This window comes from Diadema antillarum, unplaced genomic scaffold, assembly GCF_040938485.1.
Source record: "Diadema antillarum isolate AM-2024a unplaced genomic scaffold, OU_Dant_1.0 seq00000442_RagTag, whole genome shotgun sequence".
Classification (NCBI taxonomy): Eukaryota; Metazoa; Echinodermata; class Echinoidea; order Diadematoida; family Diadematidae; genus Diadema; species Diadema antillarum.
This window is the reverse complement of record NW_027271417.1, coordinates 1,370,577-1,395,823: the sequence shown is the minus strand read 5'-3', so window position 1 is coordinate 1,395,823 and position 25,247 is coordinate 1,370,577. Positions and strand designations below refer to the sequence as shown.

Genomic DNA, 25,247 nt, shown 5'->3' with positions numbered 1-25,247 from the left:
AAGGAGACAAAAATCATGACCGCCTTTTCAGCAAAAACACTCCATTCCGCTTTACTCGCCTTCACTATTGTTAGTGAGAGTGGGAAAGAGTGAGAGAAGGGTGGGGGGGGGGGGGGGAGAGACGAAGAGAGAGGGAGAGGGTGATCGAGAAAAGGAGTTGAACAGGTGAAAGAGAGAACAAAAATAAAAATGGGGCCGAATTCGTTCTAGTTCGAAGTGTCATCGTCGTTTGCCATGGTGAGCAAGCATTGTATATGATAATTGTGAAATGCAGGAACATGGTTGGGGTGGGGTGGGGAGGGGATAGAGAGGGATATGGGGTAGATTGCTAATGCTATTCGTATACATCATGTCGGCCACGGCAATCACGTTTCGGGTCACAGTGGACAATGGACGTGAGACAACGCGGTGGGACGGATGGGCAAACGTGACAGGCCATGGATGAGGTGCTAGATTGTTAAACTGTCAAAAAATTTGCCACGGCAGTCCGATGCAGATGACAAACTTAGAAGGCCGTATTAAAACGGGATGAGCTCGACAAAACGCAACAGCACGTAATAGGCTGTAACAAAACTTGAGCACGGTCTGTAGTGTGACGCGACGGGAAATATTTGTAGTCTAGCCCGGGAGTCCAGCCTGACCAAACGCAATGAGAACGGCGTTTGACAGGTACATGTTCCCTTGAGCGAGGGCTGGAACGAACATGACAACAGGAGAAAAGGGAGAATATCCCACCCACTCAGGGCTCGCTACGTTTTGGGCAAACGCTGCTGCCGTGGCCGCCGGGAATATGGTGTAAACGTAGCATTAATAAGATGATATCCATAATATTCTCTTAATTTGGGGTAAACAACTTTAAAAGGAACAAAATCAAATATGTCTTCAAAAGAGTATCACAAAGGCGTTGTTACGAAAATATCGCCAATACAAAGAGTAACAACCTGAGACAATTAAAACGTAAAAGGTTGTGATCGTGAACCGAAATTCCGCAAGTCTACTAACACATCCCTTGTTTGGAACCTCTAATTTGCTGCATCGGATTCAAAATCGTACAGAACACCTCATTTTTTACTCCTTCAAGTGTCATCACTGCCACACCCTGTTGAGCACAATGTCACCTCATGATGACTCTCATCTATTATGTAGTCGTCCAACAGCAAGGAAGTTGATTCTTTAAAGCGATTTTGAGACAAAGTAGGCTTCGCATTTTTGTCTCCAATAGAGAACCTTTTGAATGACGGCACCACCATGACGGCTGAAAGTGGGCACCAAATAGAATGTCGTGGTCTCATGGTAAAATTTCGTTTTTGAGAATACACTCAGAGGAGGGATATACAAACTGGAAGAAACATATCAGTGAAAGTTTGAACCGAACATAGTAAGATAAGGTTTTGACGCATAGATGTAAAGTCGTCTATTACTGGGTTCAGTGGGCACTTTACAGAAACAAAGCAAAACACAGCGAAAAAAGAAAAACAAACAAACACACACACACACACACACCACACACACACATACAAACATATTGCTTGCACTTTCACAGTTGTAATTTCATATGCAGACAAAAAGAATGTGAGTGGGATATTTCGTCTGTCAAGGGAATTGTTAAAAAAATAATCACTCATGAATATCTGTATAGACTCATTGAATGTAGCAATGTAGCAATCAGTGAAAGTTTGAGGAAAATCGGGCAATCCGTTTAAAAGTTATGCATTTTTAAGGTTTTAGTGCCGCCATCGCTGGATGAGAAGACTATGACAGTTTGCGACGTCACTGCAGGACTTTAGGATTTTCACAGTGTCATGACGTCACACTTTCTCTAATTTGTTTATGAGTTTCATAGTTTTAGCTATTATAATTTACTGTTGTTCAGAGGTTTGCTTCGCAGGAGGTCTTTAGCACTATAATAAAAATGGTTCTCGGATTTCGGGATTTTTTTTTTTTGCGCGAACGCTTTCAGATGCCTTCTCAGCAAAATTAATCCTTCTCCCCCTTAACTGGATAATGAAATTATAATGAAAATAGTCTACCTTACAGGCATAAACAAGTTTATTGGTACGTTTAACCACCTAGCTCGTGCGCTAATGATGACATGCTTCTACTCATCTCGATATAACATCATCATCATAATTATAGCAGCAACATCAAGGCTAACTCTGAACAAAGGCAGCTAACCCTGCTTGATATCGTAATGACTGAGTGATGTTTTCGTTATGAATACAATTTTGAAAGTTTTAGACAGATGCCCAGTCGCGTAAAGAAAAAAAAATGCTAAAGTTCAGTTTGATTCCCAATTCAGTGTGAACTGCCTGCACACGGTATACAATCTATCAAGAATTTAACAAGAAAGAGAAGATATAGAAAAAGACAGAGAGAGAGAGAGAGAGAGAGAGAGAGAGAGGGGGGGGGGGGGGAGAAGGGAATGCCGAGGCAAATGAGGGTAAAAGGGGGCGAACTCTCCTTGAAATAAATCTTTAAAAACTAATCAAGTCGCCCATCGACGTTTTTGCTGCTCATGCTCCATAAACAAGAAGGGCGGCTAAGTGACTACAGTGATTACCGATAAAAAGGTGCTAACAAAACCGCTAAAGACAGACCCTCGTAAACCATGCATGTAGGACTTTTATTTATGACTTTAAGATAGCAATGCAGGAAAGGGGTATGTTGTAAATTTAGTCGAGTAGACGCTCACAGAGATAGAAGTGCTTCAGAGTGTTTTGTTGTCGTTTTGCACACAAGATAATCTCCCCCCTTGTCCTATTAATTATTTCAGAACGTAGCGTAGCCAGCACTAACACTAATGTAAAAAGTTTGATTACAGACAGTTCACAAATTTTCTCACTGAGCTCGTATGATTGGTTCTTTAGTTTGAGCCTCAAAGTGTCCCGACTGAGGCTAGTGTTCAGGATATTATCCCGTAGGCCTGAAACACAGACTGTGGACAGGGCGTGCATATATGAAAAGGTCCTTTTGAGTACATTATTTATGTTGTACAAATTTTCTATTCCTGCAGAGTTTATCTCGTCGTTTGCCAAGGCAAATCAAACTAGGGTATTATACTTGGTTACACATTCGGTAATATATTCCTTTTTACGGGGTCATAATGCAACATGTAGAATTTAGGCTCCCCCCCAAAAAACAAACAAACAAACAAACAAACAACCAAACAACAACAACAAACAAAACAAAACAAAACAATAGAAAAAAAGAAAGAATAACAACACGTTCCTGAAAATTTTAAGACTTTATTGTCAAAAGAATGAATTTTTCTTGAATCTTTATGTAGTATAAAATGAGACATCTGTGCACTATGTTCTACAGTGTAGGGTATTTGCGATATGGGTTTTACTTGGGTTTTCACACTTGCAGCGAATAATAAAATGAATGTTGTGCGAGACTAATATACATGGAGCTATTCGGCCAAAAGATGGCGCTTCATGCCGCGTAATGCCCACTGCCGGGATGCAAGATAACAATCTAATAGACGCCCGTTCTGACAGTGAACCAAATTAATGTAGGGCTACATCGCGGCAATCGGTCAGATGGTAGGTCTTTACTATCATCTCTATGTTGCTGGTACGTCATAAACAAAGATCATCCCCAAAATCCTTTATAAAATTAGCCACATATCAAAGTACTTTCCTTATTTCTTCCTTACATCTAAATGCAATTCAATCCTACACAGACAATTTCATTGAAACTGCCTTAGAATTTTGAGTCAGGAAAACGTCAAATATTTGTTACCTCTAAGTTTATGTAAATTGTTAATCTCCTTACCCAGAATTTCACACTCAGTTTTCAAACTTGCCCCTGTTCCTACATGGCGAATATGCATGAGAAGGGAAGCAAAGGAGAGAGAGAGAGAGAGAGAAGGCCTAAGGCAGGAGAGGGAGACGGGGGAAAAAAGCCGAGGCAGGCAGGAGAAACTTTCTTCTTCAGCTGACGTGGGGTATTCTGTGGTGTTGATTCTCCATCTAATAGGAGGAGTAATGTTCTTCAGGATAAGGTAATAAATCACATATCTGTTATTTGATGACAACTGACCTTTTGCAGAACCAACACCCGGGGATAGACGGGCAGATCACATTGATATTTATTTGGATTATTTCCGTGTCGAATGACCCAGGATGCGTTGATTAAAAACCAGGAGGGCTTGAGGGAGGCGTAAGGGACAAATCTGGTCAGAAGTGCAGAGAGGAGGAGAACGCTGGATGTGAAGTCAACGTATACTAACACTATAGTCTGTTTAGAATCAGCTCTGACCTAATATATATTATCATTTCAGATATGAATCAAAACTTGCGATGAACTAGGCGGAAAGAAAACTTTTCTTGCGTTTGTGTTTGCTCTTTTTCACTGTATATAGATACTGTCCTTATTGATAATGCCTTGTAAACTCATCAGAATGTTCCAGTGACGAGACAATTGCATGCAATGAACATGATGAACAATTTCTTCGTATCAATATCAATTCAGACAGGTTGTTACTACTATCATCTCATTTTTAAACTATTGTAAAAAAAAAAAAACACACACACACACACACACACACACATATTTCGTGACATATCTCGGCTCTCTGCTTTTCTACCCACTAAAGCCTTCGGATGATCGAACTCAAGAGGAGATGACTTCAGTCTCAGAGCAGCGCACATCCTTGCGACCCAAGCATGCCAAGCTTATTGTGGTTGGTGGTCCCTAACGAGATGTTAAAGTTTTATTATACTCGTTCGTCAACTGCTCTGTTCATCTTTTCATATAAAGGATAGAGAAACCACAAATGAATTCAAACACGTTTACCTCCTCCAATCCTTTTTTAAAAATTTCGGATACAGCTTCCTTGATGACTACTCTTATTACTCTTTTTTTTACACTTTTTTCCCTTCACCATAGAATGTCTTTTGATTTGGTGAAAGCCATTGTTTCCCTTATAGTGATGCATGTCAATTTATGTTATCATGAAATTATCATGCATTGTAGCCATTTGTATATCTTTCGATGTGCAGCGCATAGCAACTAATTCACATAACCATGAATTTAGTATTGATGATGAAACAAACTGTGTGTTAAGAGATTTAATGGTATAGTTAGCGGCTTATATATCTTACCAGGAATGATCAAGTATGAATGATTATCACTCTTCGAGTAAAATGTAAATCTAAAATTATGACTAAATACGCAAGAAATCCTGTCTGTATTCGGTGATTATAATTTTTTTCTTTTACGTCGGCAAACAAAAAGTATCTCTGTACCATGACCAGAAGAATCCCTAATTTGACATAACCTTTATATCGGATTTTGTAACAATCAAGCGTTTTGGGTAGCAAATTTAACACGAAATTATATCGACGGTATCAACGGTGTTCTCGTTGTTTTTTATTCATAGCTTGCTTATTCTCATGTACACACTCACATGATATCATACACACACAAATTATGTAATACATAATCCATCGCCCCCTCTCTCCCTCTATTTCATCTTTATAATACGACATAAATAATGTTATATGCTGATGACCGAAAAAATATCATACCTTAAGGTTGGTGATGTATCAATAGTTCTTGGTCCTTGCACTATCCAAGTGAAAATATCTATTTTTCGCATCTCTTTCAATTTAGCTATCCGTTCAATTGTCGAGTGTCCAACTGATTGTCTAACCATCTTTATTTTCATATCTATTCATCAATCTATGTACCTCTGTTGCGCGCTCTCTCTCTCTCTCGTTTTTGCCTTTCCCCTTGTACTGCCTTCTCTCAGCCTCACTTCAAACAGCTGAAACGTTGCTATAAAATTCAAATAAACACTATTACGGCTAGAACAGGACCAGAGGTCAAAAGCGCCGATGTCATCTCCCACGCAGTCAGAAAGTATAAAAGTATGCTTCAATATGAGAGACTGGTAGAAGTCTACCAAAGTACTTTTCTCACCCTTGCTGTTGTCATTGAGCTGAAAGATGGGTGAGGATTGGTTCCCCTTTGAACTACCGCCCCGTCGAACTGCTCAGCACATCACTTGACGACGTCCCGAGTTCGCTGTTCACCCAACCACTAAAAAGTATGTATGTGTTTTTCAAAATGAACTCACTCAAAAACTTGAAGAGGTCTAGCGAGTGTATGACACGGTTGACAGCTGAAAAAAAGAAGAAAATAGCGCACTTTTTTAGACTATATTGAATCATATCAAGAGACCTTGACGATCTCTCTCTCTCTCTTCTTCTTGTGGAGAACTGTTTGTCTTTGGTGACTGAAAGTCAAAATAAAGTTATATCTACCTCATCGTTTATTTGCAGGTCTCTTGCAAAGTCCAGCAGTAAAGGGTAAAATTCAGGATCTTGAATTCTTACGCCCTTGTGCATGTCCCTCCCTCTCACCTGATCCTCAATCTACATGTGAACTCATGACACTCAAAGGAAATGTGTTAAGCTCTTGAGTCCAATTTTGGTTCGGTAGAAAGACAGTTTAAAAAAAGATAAAGAAAGAAAAGATGTGGGTCGACTCGTGACTTGTACTATATTGTGTGTTATAGTTTGATCTCAATCAATCGAACACTTTGATTGATCCTACACATTGATCATGAATCGTCACTACAGAAGGCCCGATAATACAATTCTTTTCGGAGTACGATAAAAGGAAAGTGAGATCAAGTATCTTAGTAAATGAAATACGTTTCAAATATAAATGCAGCATAATTTGTAGATTATTTACAGTGTGTACAGTTCCCATCTAAATGGTTGAACACTCAACGCCACTTTCGAATAGTGAAATTCACATTATTTGGGAAGACCTTGGTTCACTTTTAAGCGGGATCTTCACGCCAGGACCTCAGCGAACCCCGGTTGGTGAGAATACACCGAAAGAGAGAGAGAGAGAGGCCGAGGTGCAGGTAGGTGGAGTTGCTTGGGCATTACCACGCGAATGTAGAAAAGTGTGAGATGCCCGCCGAACCAGCGGCACGCGAATGAGCGGCATAGGCACGCGACCCGCACGCTTGTTAGAGAGCAGGATTCGCCACGGCTCGTGCTGCTCTCAGCCAGCGAGTTCAAAGAAGACCTGAGTGGAGGCCGAAAGTTACCCGCGCTCCACCGGCAGCGTCTCTAAAGTAAAGCGTGTTTATGGGATACTAAAAGTTCTAACTGGGTAAGTTAGTTCCACTTGCTACTTACATGTTCTGCTTTAAGTAAACTCTCCCCGTGATATCACACGAATAGAATAATTATTTATGAATAATATCGGTACTCTGGGAAAGTGGTTGTAATAATTCAATGAAAGACTTACGCCAAGGTATGAGTAACGGTGATTATGAAAACAATAGAGCAGAAGTGACAAGAAATGAAACCCACAACTGAATAAGGTTAAGAGAAAGGAGAATATTGTAATCGGATATGTTAAGCACCTGTCCATTTAACGACCATGTACATCCACTCATTGATTCGGTTGGACACCTATTCCACACGAAAACCTGTTCTTCACCTTTTCAAACTTCTGCATATAGGGAGGGAATACCATTACACAAATTGTAAGTCTTAACAGTATTTACTCCTTTGCCAATGTGTGGAGTGAAATCTATTACGCATGGGTGAATCTATTGTTTGGCATATAAAACTAGATGGTTTCTTGTTTTGCATTTTTTTTGTGTTCAATAATACATGCATAATAATTATATACATGTATGTATCACATGGAGGGATCTTTTAAGTGAGACCACTGGTAGATCACCTAAGTGTTGTCACCGCAGGTTCTATGTGACTCCCACGACTTGGGGAGAGAGAGAGAGAGAGAGAGAGAGAGAGAGAGAGAGAGAGAGAGAGAGAGAGAAAAAAAAAAAATATGTGACACACAGTTACTTCCCATCTACCAAATCAATGTTGGAAGCAACTTTGTTGTGGGCTTTCCAAAGATGACTAACATTCATTGGTACTGGCCACATTGTGGACTCAAACTCTTTTAGATATATTACGTCTTTGGTCATGTCTGAGGCCTCCCCTATGTTTCACACTCGCTGGCCTATCACATGGAACTCTGTAACATGACTTCTATCATGGAGATTACTTTGGTGCTTGCTTTCTGTCACAGGCAGACTGGTCCTGGTTGTTCTACAAAGGGCACATTTTATACAGATATACTCTGTGAGTGCCCTTGCTTGCAGAGGCAAGTTCATGAATTGGGAATTTTTGCAATACGAGATCCCACGAAAGTCCTTCAAAATTCGGTCGTACTCGGCTTCATCAACATTGGTAAACAGAACAGTCGCTTCATAATGCTTGTGGGCTCTCGTCTTACCTAGCAACAATGATAATATAGTTACTATAGTACCAATGCAAACGTCAATTACTTTCAAGGGCTGAATTTAGATAGCTTATGACAGTGAGCAAATTACGGGCTACGTAGCTATTAAAATGAAACATCTGTACCGTGAAAACTGAGTGATACAAACGCATCACTAGAAGAAATGCACAAACACACAACACATAAACACGATTATTATTATTGTTTTTTTAAACTGCCTGATTATTATCACAACAATCTAACGGTGAAATGTGCCCACTTTATGTTATGGCCCATAGCAGTGAGAATGACCTTTATTGTTTACAATAGGCTGATGTTGATGAAAACCAGAACGGCTTCATTTGAGTGTCCCAATCTCCCTAGCCTCCGTCATGTCAGCTTCAAACGAGTGATTTCTCTGTCATTACACAAGGCACTCCCATTCCAGACGGTGACCTTTGCCCTCGGAAGTAGCTCAACAAAGAGCGTTACGACTTCACCACCCCCGGTGTTTGACTAAGAAATCAGACCCGTTCGTGCGCCACGTGGTTAATCTCACTTTAACCTTGCAGAGTATTTCAACAAAATATGGATAAGTATTTGTCCGCGAGAAGTGAGTTCTGACTTTTAGTGAAGAACTCTTTATTCTAGTACATTTATTTTCCTTGTCCATGCAATGAGTGTTGTACAGAGCGGTCATAAAATGAAATGATAAAACTCAATACGGCTGATTTTTTTTTTCCACTTGCAAAGGTTAACCTTTATGATAAAAACAAAAGATACTCGCCTGAAATCAAGGTATTATACAGTAACAATTCACATGAATTTATTCTGTTGCTAACAGGAGCTTCGACAATTCTTTTTACGTGTAATTATACATGAGCTAATTGGTCACTTTAATGAGCATGTTTAAAGAAAATACACAAAGTAGATATGGTTTAGGGTCCTTTTCTTTTTCTAAATATCCTAATCTATTACGTTAATAGTGAAAATTAAACTGTGAAGATACATATTTTTATCATCATTTTCATTTTAGTTGTGACGTCAAAATTCTCGGTGTCATAAAATGCGAACTTCATCCGCCATTTCTACACTCTCACTTTCCAAAATTGTTGTGTGTAATTATGCTTGTTTAACAGCTCCATACAGTTTTTAACATTTCTTCAGACTAAATTAGTATCTCCATGCCAAAGGTAAAGTCACGTGGTCCCACCAATGTGCACCATCTTCGCGCTGAGGAGAGTGGTTTGAGTCTGCTGTCAGAAATGTATCTCAACAGGATTTGCGTGTCAGAATACTTCAAAGTTCAAAGTTCAAATTTATTTTCATTTCCATGAAATAAACAGAGAAAATCATATACAATGTATAAGCAGAACGTATTTGTATAATTATTTGTATAATTACAAAAACCTAAATCAACAAAATACATGTGATGATGAGTAACAAAAAGAAGAAAACATTCTATTTTTATAGATATATACATAAATTATATATGCATAGTACAAATGACACTGATTTCTCAAAGGCGTTTAATTTCTGCAAACAGACATGCGATGATTTTAGAATCTATCCATAATGAGCTCAGTCTTCTTTGGCAAGGTTCAGAGTCTATTTGCTATTTGTCTTAGTATTAAACATTTTTGACAGAAGCCTACATGTTTAATAATTTTCTAAAATTGGAACTTTAAATAGTCAGTGTCCTTTATGTACGTGGTTTCGAAAACAAGATAATGCAACACTTCTCCATGTTGATTAGTAATCAACCAAAGCTCATCATAGCACTTTTTTGTTGTTGTAAAATCTGATCGTGTTCATATTAGTTATGAAAAAGCATATTGCAATTGTATGTAAAGTCTTTAGTCTAATTGTTAATCTTGTCTGCCTATATTGTTATCTGTGCAAGATCAATTTTCTCACTTACTTTCAGTGAATTATCGAGAAGCTCTTAGAAGATTTTAACTATGTATCACGTCTGGAAATGGTATCAAAGGGCCATGGACAAAGACCATATCACTACCATGAGATCCGCACCCCCTTCGCGTTGACATACACAGACAAACACACATACAAATGCATGTGCACTCACGAACAAACACACATACACCTCACACGTCTCGTTCATCCCCTCTTCCCTCCCTTTTCTCCTTATCCTCTCCCTCCTTCTCTCTCTCCCCCTCTCTGTTTCTCTCTCACCATGTTTACCGTCTATCTCTCTCTGCTCTACCCTCATGTAGCAAAGATTTAGTTAAACTTTAATTTACGGATATGAATTGATAGCTAATGAAATCTAAATACTCCTTACGCTTCTATCACATGTAGTCGTCAAGTGCACACGTGTCAACAGCCGACTAAAGATTAAAATTTCCCCCTTTTGGGAAGGTAATTAAGTGTGAGAGTTAAACTCAAATAATCACTGCGTGGGTTTAGTGGTGAGAAAGTGCTTTATTAGGTGTACTTCTTTCAATTATGGAACCATATCCAACACACTTCTTGTGGACGGCCCAATGATCCTAGCACTGGACTTGATCGAATTTCATGCAGTCACACAGCCTGTTCAGTGACGATGTAGCGAGAAACTATATACTTATCATATATATATATATATATATATATATATATATATATATATATATACATAAATACGCACATATGTGCGTACAAATTTAATGATTGCACACTCAGTGAACTGTAGTAGCTGTAGTATATAGTAGTAGAATTAGTAGTACGATAAAATCATTATTTTGACATCGTCGGCATTACAATCATTGTCATTTCTGTCGTTATCACACCATGTTAGCATTACAGGATATGGTATTAGTACCAGTATTACAAACAATAATCTTCATGAATGTCAAAGTTCTACTAAAATCCCATTAACTTGTCACCAGATGAGAGATTGTGATAATCTAAAGTATTGTAATCAGGACATTGAGACATTCACTGGATATTTAAAGGGAATGTATGATTTTAGTTGAGACCTAACTTCAGGGTTGTTGTTTTTTTTTAAGATAATGAGAAACCTCTTATGAAATGTGAAAGAGCATGTAATTCCAAGAGAAATTCGATTTTTATTTGATGAAAATTGGTTTTGAAATGGTTGATATATCCAAAACAGAACAAACCTATTAAAAGGTGGGATCCACCTTATATTACGATTGCTTTGTTTAACTTTGTTTTTGGATGTCTCAGCCATTCCAAAACCGATTTTCGCCATATAAACTTTGAATTCCTGTTAGAATGGCATGCTCTGTACTATTTCATAAGTGGTTTCTTGGTATTTCGCAAAAAGTTAAAAGCCCAATCCTCAACTCCACCAATACTTTACCATCCCTTTAAAGTCTACTGTCCTCAGTAGGTATCGCTCTTCGATTTTCTGTTGCATTAATCAACATTCAAATTAGCTGATTGAAAAGCTGACGGAACCTATGAAAGGGAAATCTTGCACAGAAAATATTTGATTTTATTATTGGTTTTATCTCATCTTTATTCTTTCCTTCAATAAATGAATAATAATATGGGACATCAGTTTGACATGTGACTCAATGAACTCCACAAGCAATTGATCAGTCAGAAAAAAAAATACGAATCATGAAATGACCATCATATCAGGCAACCATGAAAACCTTTACATAACATTTCTCCAAGTCTTGCAGCTGAATGGGAATGATTGTATAGTCACTGATAGTGTCGCTTCCCAAACATCCGTTTATCATAAATTTGGTATCAAAGAGCATGTAGAGTATGAACTAAACAATTACTTCATCAAAAACGGCTGATACACGCATGTGACTGACATGATATAACATTTGAAGTTTGTTTCCAGACAGAAATTATGGAAACTCATCTCCATCGTCATTCTATGAAACCTTGAAGTCATTCTATGTGCATCTTATTCTGACAGTAGGCTTTAACTGGATGATGTCGAACGCGGCACTACTAGACTCCAGAGCCTTTCATGGAATGCCGCCATGCGCAACACGAATATCTTACTTGTAAATAATAACGATATCGCACTTTTTATTCTTTACTTCTGACTTTATTTCGGTGCAATTCTGATTCCCAACTACCATGATAAACTGATAAGGAAAGAATGTAACAAATCATCTTTATAATTTAGAAAATAACAAAGATATAAAAATTGCAAGGGACTTTTAAACTATCATCACCTAAGTACCTGTCAATTATTTCAGACTTTGATAACAAACCACCAATAGCTGTCGGATAGGGTTTGGAACAATTGAAAAAGCACATCCATAAACGCTTGGGAATCTAATGCATTATAGCCTTTTACTACAACAATATAAAACTGCAACAATCCTTAGATTCACTGTGAGCAATCTATCGAGAAGTTGGTTACTTACTTTTTTTTTTATTTCGTCGGTCGCGATGTCTTTAATTTACTCTTAATGCTTTCAGTGACATTAATGATGTGTGCCTATTCACTAAGAAAATGTGCTTATCATGACCACAAAGAGTGTAGGTTTGATAACTTTCCTCTCAGGTCGTTTTATCCATTGTGAAGACAGTGGGACAGAAAGCGATATCTGTGAAAATAATTATTCATCCTTATATGAAAACAAGTTTAGATTTCTTGATATTAACGATGCAACTCTGGAGAAGGAAGGTCAAGAATTGTTACCCCACTCGTTCTCTCATGTTCTTAAAAACGAGAAGAAATATTGATGGCACATTATGAGGTTTTCTCTCTGCTCAAATTGAGTTGGATACGGGGTGGCCGACGGTGTGGGGACCGGAGCGGCACTCCATTGCCACCTGTTGTCTTCTGTTCAGCTTCAGACACAAATCAAATTCAAACATGGGGAGAATCATCCAGAGTGACAGTGACAAACAGCGGCTCTCAAGACAGCGAGTCGGTAAAGTGCGGTTTTATACATCCGTTTAACTCGCTATCAAAATGTTCGATAATTTTTGGCACGAAGAGCACGAAAAAGAAATAAACGCACACGAGCCATGTAGCTCGTGATGCATCTAAAGCAATAAAATTGTGTAGCTATGGAAAACCTCCTCGGTGACACATTTTGCACAAAGTATGCACACCACACTCACAATGAAATATTAGTTTGACTGTCATCACAGTATAACGAAATAGCAGCCTGCGGAAGAATTCAAAGATGTTTCTGCTTTTCGACATGAATAAAAAGAGAGTTACGATGGCAGCTCTTAAATCACCATAGAGGGGGAAATGACGATCAGTGCAGTGGGGTTCAGTGCAGTTCCACATTTGCGCCGGGTGGCCCAAATTTTTCACATATCAAACGCTACTTGCTGCTATGTGGAAAGTAAAGGTAAGAATTGTTGGTCATAGTTAATCCAATAATTTAATTTATCTACTTTAAGGTTTCTTCGCGAGTCATGAAGACGGCTGGAAGATTTTCCACTGTTGCCAACATTAGAAATAAGTCAAGACATTTCAGGGAGCAAAGATAGCAACCAAAGAAAGTGGATCAAGAGAATATGATTAAGATGTTTATAATATTGGAAACCAGTCATTTATACCTATTCCATCGTTTCCACGTAAACCAACCATCTATAAGTTTAATATTTCAATACTTACTAGAATATCAAATGAATGATCGACATTCTACACTTACGGTGTTCTAACAATGTTGTGATTGATGAAATGGAAATACAACACGATCGCGAAAAGACTGTATTGAGGGAGAAAATAACAAAAAAGGAAAAAGTCCTCTAAAATGATTCTACAGTGGATAATGATAAAAAGACAGAGAGAGAGAGAGAGAGAGAGAGAGAGAAAGAGAGGATCGTAAAGAGGTAGCTAAGAAATTTGACAAAAATAAGATTAACAAGTCACTTGTCTTCACAGAGTTAAAACATGTTTATCAGATGAATTGATTCTTACCGGGGATCTCATCAACTATAGTTGCTTAATTGAATATGAAAGAAAACAGTTTGTGCATTAGACCCTAGGGCACTGTCTTTAATTATGATTTCAAAGACTCTTGGATGAAACTAGGCACTGCTTTCTTTTATATTATACCCTTATCTCCCGCTGTCAGTTTAGAGTAATGTTACCACTGTCACTGCTATAAAGTGTATCATCAGCAATGGTGAAACTATGGGCATCTTACGTGAAAGCACTCTTTTTTTATACATTATTGGAAACAATATTATGAGTCTCTGAAAACAACTGAAGAATAAAGACTTTATAAAGTTATGTAGAAAGTAACAAGGAGTAATGGGAAATGGATTGTAAGGACTTTGCGCGACTAGGAATAGAAATGGAAGGCGCGAGGCCCGGACAGCTACTCCTCGATGTGAGAGAAAGATTGACAGGGTATCGGGAGCTGACTAAAATGAGGAAAGCTATTTAGAGAGTTTTTGCAAACAAATCGCACGAGGCCCAGTTTGGATTTTGCGACTGATCGGAACGCTGTATCAATATTCGAACCGCGGCGAACGGAGGCAAGGCAAACAGCTTAGTTCAAGGCTCGCCGAACCACAGCACAAATGCTGCCATTTGACTTCTTAAACTTATAGCAATTTGCAAAGTTGACTGTTCTTTTTCCCTCTCTCGCCATAACCCGGGTCCGTAAAATTGTCCCTTTTTACGCTGTCCATTTGCCATTGAAGCCGCAGGGAAAAGAGGGCAAAAGTCACCCATGAAGTGCGGATATTACCCTATTTCGATAAGGGGAGAAGTGTGACCTATTATGAAATACGTCTGTCGATTGTTGTGCTGTGTATCGCATTTTCCTCGACACTCTTTTTGCGAGCAGAACAATGGCGTCCAGAAACGACCAATTGACTTCTGCGTAATAACTTTCAAGTAGCCGACGAAATTTACAAGTGCTGTGTACACGTATGAGTGAAACAACGGATGAGAGATTAAGTATCTCGATATCTGACATTTCAGTCATTGTTTGAGGATGTTTTGCCATAGGTTGTCGAAAGTAACAGGTCGCAAGTAACATAAGCTCACAGAATAGTATAAGCTTAAAAAGTAATTACATTGTGTAATTTTGTAATTCATCACAAACACAAATCAAAAGCTGTCATAGTCCAACAAATCATAGAGCGCGTCAATTGCAACAAATCAATATGTAACGCTTTCTGTCAATATATGCATATCAGCGACGCATGGAAAGTAAACCCAAATTACACACTCAATAATCGGCAACCCACCTTGAATTGAAATTAGTACAAAACGTATTCATTGCGCGTTTTAGAAATTCTTGACTCTTTTTCATGCATGCTGTAATATAAATTGATTTTTTAAAAACATAAACACATGCAGATGAAACAGATATTCGGCAAAATATCAATATTGTTAGGATAAAAAGGAGCAAAACGTTCCAAAGATATTTAGTCAAGGAAAATGGATGGACATGAAATGTAATTTTGATTTGTCTGACTTACCGCTTGGGTTCACCATAGAGATGGGAAGAGTCTTGGCCGCGTTGGGGAAGAATTGAATGATGGGTGCCGAAGCCGGTCTCTGGGAAGCTCTAGCCGATACAGGTGTGGGAGTTGCGATGTGACTCTTCATGCTAACTGGCGGTACGGACGAGCTACAGGTTGTCAGTGTGTGAGGAGAGTCGGAAAGGCTGCCGAGCTTTAAGGCCATGGCTGCTCGAAAGGCGCCGGAGGAAAATCTTCGGCACTGACTGTGCGGGACGAGAAAAAGTGAATGAGAACGAGGAGGAAGAGAAGGATGCGGTGGCGCATGAAGCGTTTCCAGGGAGATATGGAGGCGAGAATGGGATGCTAGCTTTTTGTCTTCTTTGAGTATGAGGAAGAGGGGATGTGGTGGTAGTTAAAAATGATCAGAGTCTTTTGTCTTTAGAAGTAGTCGAGCAGGGTGACGAAACGTGAGTTGCGTGTGGCCGACTCCGAGAACAGAGATTTCGTAATTGATTTGTTTTCACCGATCAAATCATCCCCGACTTATAAAAAAGGCAGTGGGGGCTTTTAATTCTAGTTTTCAGACACCTGGCTCGGTGCGAGGAAGTGATATATCACCGAGAATTAAGTGAGAGTAGAGATGGGGAAAGATCGGAGCGAGTCAAGAAGGCCGTCCTTTTTTCGGCACCCTGTCGTCAACACACCGGCAACTGGTGTAATGCTGGCATAAGTGAACGGGTTAATGCATTGTGCGCTCTGTGAGTGGCCGGCTCAGACGTCCATCAACTTATATACCTGTTTTTCACGAATCACGGCAGATGCTGGATTAACAAACCCATACAGTATGCTGCCCCGTCTCCTGCGTCATGGAACTCGTAAAAATCTGCACAGCTGTGGTGTATATACGGTGGGTTCTCGAGATGCTCCTCAACTTGAAGTTGACGCTATAAAAAACTGGGCAGCTCATGAATGCGAAATGTGGAAGAAAAAAAGTTGGTAACAACAAATTGAAATAGTTTTCTCAACCATCAATTATTTTTGAGGGATATCGAGAGATAAATTGCTTTTGTAAATTGAGCTAGGGTAGTGACTGGTGTGTGATTGGTATGGCCGTGTTCTGATTGGCTGGTGGCAGCGTTCGACACCACCTCGATCGTAGCCAAGCGGCGCGACTGCTCGCTCCTCTCTCGACCCGTCCCGACGAGTCTGGGACCTCTCAAAGGCTTGTTAAATCTCCAGTTTCACGCCGCCAATTCATTACATTAAGCGGCACGTGGCCGGTGTAGGCTGATTGCACACCATATGTCGAGAACCAGTCAAAAAACACTCTCCACACGACGCCTTCCTACTGGTTACCCCTGCCTCTCTCGGGCGCGTCTCGATGCTACGAACTTCGCGCTGGGATTCTCGCGATACCTAAACAGGTGGTAATTACGCATGCGCTCCTTGTTGTTGCGCTTAATCTTCTTCACACTTTGCAGCGTGAAACTGATTTAGAAAACATACGATACAATCTACCAGCATTCAACAGTCATTTTCCAGTTTGTACTCAGTTTAATCAATTGAACTGCCTTAAATTGATACGGTTACATGTTTCCCTTTACGCAGCGAGAAGCAGAATGGCACGCTACCAATCGCCCGCTCGTACCTACCCATCAATTCCCGCCTTTCCACAGTGATTGGAACAAGCTGCCACCAGCACACTCTATAAAACAACCGCAAATTATTGCATCCATCTTTTATTCTTTTATGACTCGCCGTATGCGATTTAAGGGATTAAAACTCAAATTAAGCAGAATTACTGTTTCAAATTATGCTCCTACAATTTGACCCCGAGGGAGTTAACGCGGCGTATGCTGCTCCCCGATCACTTCAATGATACTGTGGTAAAACTCTCACAGAACCCAATGAGAGGATGCCGATATCTTTTCTTTCATACTTTCTGAATAGCAAACTTCAGCCAAGTTCATTTATTCGTGATTCGGAGGTCTTGTGAGGTTGCCCGAGACGACCGGCCCAATTGAAATCTCCGCATGTCGATCTAGTGCTGCGAAACATTTTAGGCGTATTAAGGACACCATACTCTCATCAGCTTAAAAGTCATGAATAATTGATGGTACCTTCCAATCGACAGTCGCGCCACGACGCGCCTCCAAATGTGACGAAAACAATTTCCAATAGATGACGACATCTTGTCATTTAGGAGCGTCGCCTATTTTGACCCAACTCTTTTTTTTCCTTTTTATCAGCCAGTGATGTTCACGAATGCGGAAAATAAACCCACCACTGAATGATTATTGTCGTTTTGTTAGGACACCCTTGAATGACGATAGTGGCAAATGAAGGAGAAAATTATTTGTCAAGTTTGTGTGATTATTTACCGCAGGTTTGTCCTGTTTTATTCATATCATAGTATCGTTGCCGTTACAATCATGAATTTTATCCATTAACAGACATATGGTTAATGCCCCGTTGTATCAATCACAATAACCATTTTTTGCAGTGATTTATCAAATATTGATATGCTTTGAATTGCACAACATTTATAGATACGACGCAATTCCATCAAAACAAGCTATTAGTTAGATACTTGGTTGTTGTGTAATATTTTTTGATGTCCAATGTGCACAATTACTTTTGTTTTCCTGTGGTGAATCACACCGTCAAAAATGGGCACCCTATCAGCCATGAGCAAAATGAATTGGAATTTATCTGAATATATACGCTGTCAGAAAAGTTCACACACAATAACAGAACACATCAGAGGGTTAAGTGAAATTCGTTCCTTTTTTAGGGGCGGGGGGGGGGGGAGTGGATTAATTCATGTGCGGTCATCGTTAGAAAGGAAGGCCAGTACAATTTGTGATGTCACAGAAATGGAACAAAAGAAAATACAAAGAGATTTCGCACATGCTGATTTTTCCGGCATAAATGAAAGCGCATCTCTGTTACCTCCTTAAGACGGCAGGAGAAATAACATTACCCTTAACATATTATGTCTGTTAGAAATTGAGGGAGTTGTACTTTTAAAAAATGTGAAACAAATCTGTTTGGGGCTAATTCCTCTTAAAACCCACTTTCAATTGATGATTTCAAGTCAATTGATCTTTTGCTCTTTTGCATAATGACACAGCAAGTAAGTCTTGTCTAAGAGAGTATAAACAAGCAAGACGAGAAGGTTGAGACACCAAGAAGATTCATGACATCGAGTAACTTTACATTAAAACATTGCTGTTGATTGATCCCACCACAATGAAATTATAATAAAAAATGAAGAAAAGCAAAGAGAAGAAAGGTAAGTACCCCTCATACATACAGAGTCCTAACACTTTGTATTGACATTGCATGAAGATAAGAGGAAGGAAGGAATTGATGTTGTCTGTGATAACGATGATGCCGCTTTCATCTGTCAACAACAACAAAACCGACTCACTCCCGTCTACCTGACTTGCCTTATATAATTATGTTGTGCACCATTTTCACTAGAGGGAGAAATCCTTGTATGAAACATTTCTATCGCCCACATTTTTCTGCACCAATCTCCCATGGGATCCACAGACAGGCTACACAATTCTATATCAGGATTACACCTGGCTCATAGGTCGACATGACAATAATCGATATTACATCGTGAGGTATGAGTGGAAAGTGTAATACACCGAGACACATTGGAATGCTTGCGTCGACATTTTCTAAACTAATCTACGCTAGGACACATGGGTCGACATGATTCTACACAAGGCTACACTGGAATGAATGGATCTATACATAATTCTACATAAAAAGTTACAGTGGGATGCATATAGGTCGACAGAATCCCACACCAGGCTACACTAGGATGTATGAGTCGACCTATTTTACACTATACACTAAAGACACAAACATTATTCAACTTCGGAACGAATTAGTCAGCTTGATTTTACTCGAGGATACAAACGCCAATATCTACAGCAGATTACAGATGAGTTCATGGCTTAACATGAAGGTGAATTTTATCAAAATCATTCTAGAAAATAATATCTTAAGCTTCATTCATTCCTTCATTATAATGTATGAGCAGACAAATTCCTTGTTTGACATTTCTTTGTTTTTTTCCTAGTCCAGGTTCAACTCAGCTAATATCGTGCTTCCTCCACAGGGTAAGGAGGATTTCTTAATATTTTCTTCTTCTTTTTTTTTGTCTGTAGTTATGGACGCAGTATGATAAAACTGAAGGCTGTCATCTTGTTAAATTAATGCGTTGAAATAGTAGTCTATAATTATAAGAATTACTGGAATAATTATTCCAGTAGGCCTAATCCTTATAACTCGTGCTTGCTAGCACATCCACCTGACAGAAAAAAAAATAGTATTTGGCAATGAAATTATTTGAATTTGATTGAATATCAATACAAAAAAGATGGTTAATACATTCACTGCCAAATCATGAAATGGATTCTTTCCCTATGTGTTAACCGACAGACCATTCTTGTCACCTGGTCTGTGGAAGTTCATTTGTTGTCTAAACATAAAGGTGAATCCTATAATTGTTACTCGGGCAGGCTTAATGCATTTTGTCGCTTTGAAAACGAATGAAGTGCATATTGAAATGACAAAAACGGCCATTTGCACCCGTGTGCACGAGAGCTAACTCCTAACTGGCTTATTCATGCTATTATACAAATGATGCACAGGATAGAGTGCGTTAGTGCGTTAGTTAGTTCACTAACGCCACGAAATGATCCTGTGCATCATTTGTTTTATAAAATGGGTCGAAAACTAACAGCATTTTTCACGTACCTTTGTGGGTCAATACCAGTCAGCTACATGTAGCACTCGCTCAAAAGTCAAGATGTCCGAAGATGTTCGTCCCAAACATTTACGCACGTCGCACCCGGAAATTCGGAGGGTCGTTATTTAGATGATACACGTGTTGCACCTTTCTTCTTTTCCTGGATATTGTCAAAACCTTACACTTATCTGTGTTCAAATCCATCATCCATTGTAAGCACTCATGATCTGTGGAGTACAGTCATAGCCTTTGCCTGTCTGTAGTCTGCATACACTCATGATCTGTGGAGTACAGTCATAGCCTTTGCCTGTCTGTAGTCTGCATACATTCATGATCTGTGGAGTGCAGTGATAGTCTTTGCCTGTCTGTAGTCTGCATATACACTCATGATCTGTGGAGTGCAGTGATAGCCTTTGCCTGTCTGTAGTCTGCAAACACTCATGATCTGTGGAGTGCAGTCATAGTCTTTGCCTGTCTGTAGTCTGCATACACTCATGATCTGTGGAGTGCAGTCATAGTCTTTGCCTGTCTGTAGTCTGCATACACTCATGATCTGTGGAGTGCAGTCATAGTCTTTGCCTGTCTGTAGTCTGCATACACTCATGATCTGTGGAGTGCAGTCATAGTCTTTGCCTGTCTGTAGTCTGCATACACTCATGATCTGTGGAGTGCAGTCATAGTCTTTGCCTGTCTGTAGTCTGCATACACTCATGATCTGTGGAGTGCAGTCATAGTCTTTGCCTGTCTGTAGTCTGCATACACTCATAAGTATAAAACTGTTTTGTTTTTGATATTGCTATATCAATAAAATCACAAGTTGTTATCTGAATTAATCTATCACGTTGTATTATTTGATTATCACATTTTTGCAACTGATTAATATTCACCATATCAAACCAAGACCTTGGAAAAGCTATTTTCATCTTTACACACTGAAATACACAACACAAACAATTCGTCAACATCACACCATTTATCTTTTCAAAAACCTAGCCATAATCCATATTCAATTATCTGGTCCACTTTTACTATACCTTTTTCATACCCGTTAAAAAAAATCTATTTGGATATCCATTATTTGAGTTTTTCCAAATAATTCAATTTTCAAACTTTTCTTTTTTATTATGATTTTTTGCGTTTGTTTGTTTGTTTGTTTGTTTTATTTAAACACGGGTAAAAAATACTTGCACTCAGCCGTTAGGCTGTTTTTCAGCAAGTCCGTACGATATACACTGTACAAAAAACATAATGTGGTACAATCAACGTATAGAATAATACATAGACAATAATCGGTATAACGAAACAAAAAGATGAAAAAAAATACATATATACACAACACTCTTTACAAAACAGTCAGACAGTAGAATGCAGTAAGAAGAAGAAAAAAATCTCGGAAAGGAAGTGATTAAAAAAAAAGATATTACTCAGAAATAGAAAAACTCATAAATCAAGTAAGAAAACAGAATCGATATCCTTCAGAAATTGTGCTAAGTGTGTGTAATAAGAGTGGATTCAGATTCTTGTTACATTGCAAACGTTTGGGAAATTCTCTTTGTTAACATGATGCACACACATACACTATTCGAGACGTCGCATTTCACACACATTAGATCATTGGATAGCAAATAAGAAATGAACATGAAAAACAAAATAGTTTGCTCCGTTAGAGTATATAAGACGGTTGATATACAAAGTAGTAGACTTGAAATGCATTAGTGATTGAGTTGCAATGCATACAGAATGCATAGATAAGTTATCATGTAAACTGCAGAATAACAGGAAAGCACATTTTACTTGATGGCTGTGCTCTGTGCGAGAATGACATTGTAATATGTATATTGTTTACAGTAAATTACATAAATCTGCCTATATCTGATGTATTGTCACTATCGATAACACTCATATTGAAAATAGATTATTAAGTAATTCCGGATGGCCGGACGGTCTAGCAGTAAATCCTACTGGATCCATAACCACGCCCGTCTATGCCCGAATCTCAATGGTGAACTCTACTATGGTCACGTTACCTTTTGGTAACGTGATAAACATGATAAAGGCATGGTTTCGTGACGCGCCGGCACAAGTACGTCAAACGTTGAACAGCCCTGCGCTGATTATGAAGTCTCCCATAATCGGAACTATTACGACACTACCCCATGCACAGTGTGTAGGGTCGTACCATGGTGTCTTATGTCGTACATGTAAGCATTACAGAAGTTATACTGCCGACGTGTAAACTCGGGTGACGAACATGCATTCAATAGCAGTTGTAAGCAGTCATCTTGTTTGAATGTTACAAAGTAGGCCTACACTTTTTGTTTTCCTGACAGTGTCGTATTTATCGGACGTATGTAATCATGAAGTATAGCCAATATATCATTAGCATCTTTATCAGTTCAGAATTGAGCATACTTACTACTGACCTTATAATGTTAGTCGCAAAATATTTGATTCTAGCTAACGTTGACTGAACTGATGATCGTTGAACGTACGTGACAAATAAAATTGATCTCTCATTCTCACTTTCGGTCAAAATTCGTAAAATGAGCGATACTCTTCTTTCCATAATAAACATGAATAAACCACTGTTTGGATGGTTTCAGTATACAGTAGCTGTACATATAAGCTCTCAATCACTGTTTCAACGGAGATAGAATGGATCCATACAGCTACTTCAGGCAGTCAGCTTGAGCTCTATTGTCTGATTGTTTCCATCTATCATTCCCAACGCTTCCCTCACAATCTGAGGAGAAATAACTTTTGCCGTAAAAACTAGGAATGATATCACGGTCTAACAAGGGATTTTATAGTTATAGATTGTCGTATAACTCTCGTACATCCACTTCAGCCCAAATCTTCTTCACTGACGTCCCGTATAAATATCACGGGCAATCTCAGGGAAGCACCAGGGCAGCAAAGGATTGGGCCACGGCAGCATCAAGACAATTTTTATGGAGGGGGCCAAACCGTAGAAGACGGCAGGAAAGCTTTACAACATTTCCAGGCTTAGGAGAGTGCCACAACGGCAAGGATGTGCGTATATACTTGGCCGATAATACAGATATGAAATGACGGATGTACATGGCCCAGTCTTAGTGGGCCTACTACTAGAGGTCCCTAATCCTTGGTCCCTCATCCAACCAGGTCCTCCGGGAATTGATCATGTGACTGGGACTTTCTGAGTTTCTTCAAAAATGCAAATATAAAGGAAAATGACAGAAATGATGAAACATGAAAAGAAAAGAGTGTGGTTTACGAGGGCGATAAGGAAGGGAAGGAGGCGCCGCCCATTCTGTGCTTATAGACGCTTTACCTCATGGTGAGAGGCTTTTTACAATAGTAGCATCTACAATGCTTTTATGATTGGAACCCTCGAACCGTCGAACCCGAGAACTCACGCCACAAGCGAAGCGCTGCACATTCACTCCAAGAATAAAAGCAATCATGTATGCCAATCGGGATGTAATGGATACTTTTCCTCTTTTCGCACATTTACCCGGGGGGGGGGGGGGGGGTGAAATAGATGACACAAGTACAAACATAGATGACGTACACACATGAGACACGAAGGATAAAATAAAGTGAACTCTAGGCATGAATTTGTATGAGACCAAATCAGGCTCGTAACTAGAGGTGGGGTGTTAACTCTCCTGGTGACCAAATTCAGCTTTACACAAAATTGACACTTTTTCTTTTCTTTTAATCACGCCAAAATGAAATAATCTAGATTTTTTTTTTGCGATTTAAAATAGTACGTCTTCTTTTGTGTTTGCACTTCAGTTCTAAAAATGCAGAAGCTCCATCGTATCGGAGGAGAATTATCCCCTCCCACATCCTCCCCTGCTTGAAGACGTTAGATTTTTAAATGATTTGATAAGTGAATGAAAAAAAAAGATCATGCAACAACTAAAGAATTCATTTTTCTTGTTGTTTTTTTTTTTACAATGTCAGACACTGAATACTCACTAGTTCACTTACTGAGCCCCTTGCTACTAAATGCTAACTGAATAGAATTTAAGCACATTGAATCTATGATTATATCATAAGTAAGAAAAGTATCGCATTATACTATTTTGATTTAAAATTTGCCAAATTTTCCACTAAAGATGAGCACCAGATCGTTGAATTTCAATTCTAAACATTGAAAACTCCCTCGTTGGGGAAGGGGACTGTCCTCTCCTAAACCCTTCCTCTTCTAGGCTGATGTCAGCCGGCGCTGCTTGGTCGCTAGGCTCCCTCGCTTGTGTGTTTCCTCCAAAAAGTACCTGGGTATGGCCACGCCCCTCCAAGACCCTATCCCTCTAGATCTCTTCACTCCCCTATAAGAAGATTAGCGATTTCCAATTTTGGCCCCCATAAAAACCCTAGTTACCGGCTTGCATATTGTACACGAATTGAAAGAGACACCAATTTATGAACTTTGAATCTAGGGAATTTTGAAGGTCTAAACATCAAAGAGGTACGCTAAATTTGCGATAAAAATGTGATTTGAACTAACCAAGCACCAGTGTGGTCTATACAAGCCATAAATATGATATTGCTTCTTTTCCACTTATTGCATCAGTTCAACGATTTGTGAATCCAACCAGCCAGCATCCTTATAGGTCAGTGAGCGATGAGTGCACATGGGCCTAAGAAATAATCAGTGGTTTAGTTTGTGGTCAGTGGTCGAGTAAGAAATCATTTGCTTAGGGCGTGGTTAATGGCCTAGTGATTAGTCACTGGCCAAGTTATTCGTCAGCATCGAAGTAGATGGTCAGTATCCCAATAAGTCAGCAGCCTATTGAGTAAGTAAAAAGGATCCAGTGAGTGGCGTAATGAGTACACA

At 39.1% G+C, this 25,247-nt stretch overlaps 1 protein-coding gene across 1 annotated transcript in view; it reads right to left on the bottom strand.

Moving 5' to 3' along the window:
* LOC139732655 (uncharacterized) overlaps positions 1-15,871 on the bottom strand; it is a 31,797-nt gene extending 15,926 nt beyond the window's left edge. The window contains exon 1 of the mRNA XM_071643507.1: positions 15,664-15,871. Coding sequence (XP_071499608.1) covers positions 15,664-15,871 — 208 coding nt within the window. The remainder of the gene's footprint in view (positions 1-15,663) is intronic.
* Between the last annotated feature and the right edge of the window lie 9,376 nt (positions 15,872-25,247).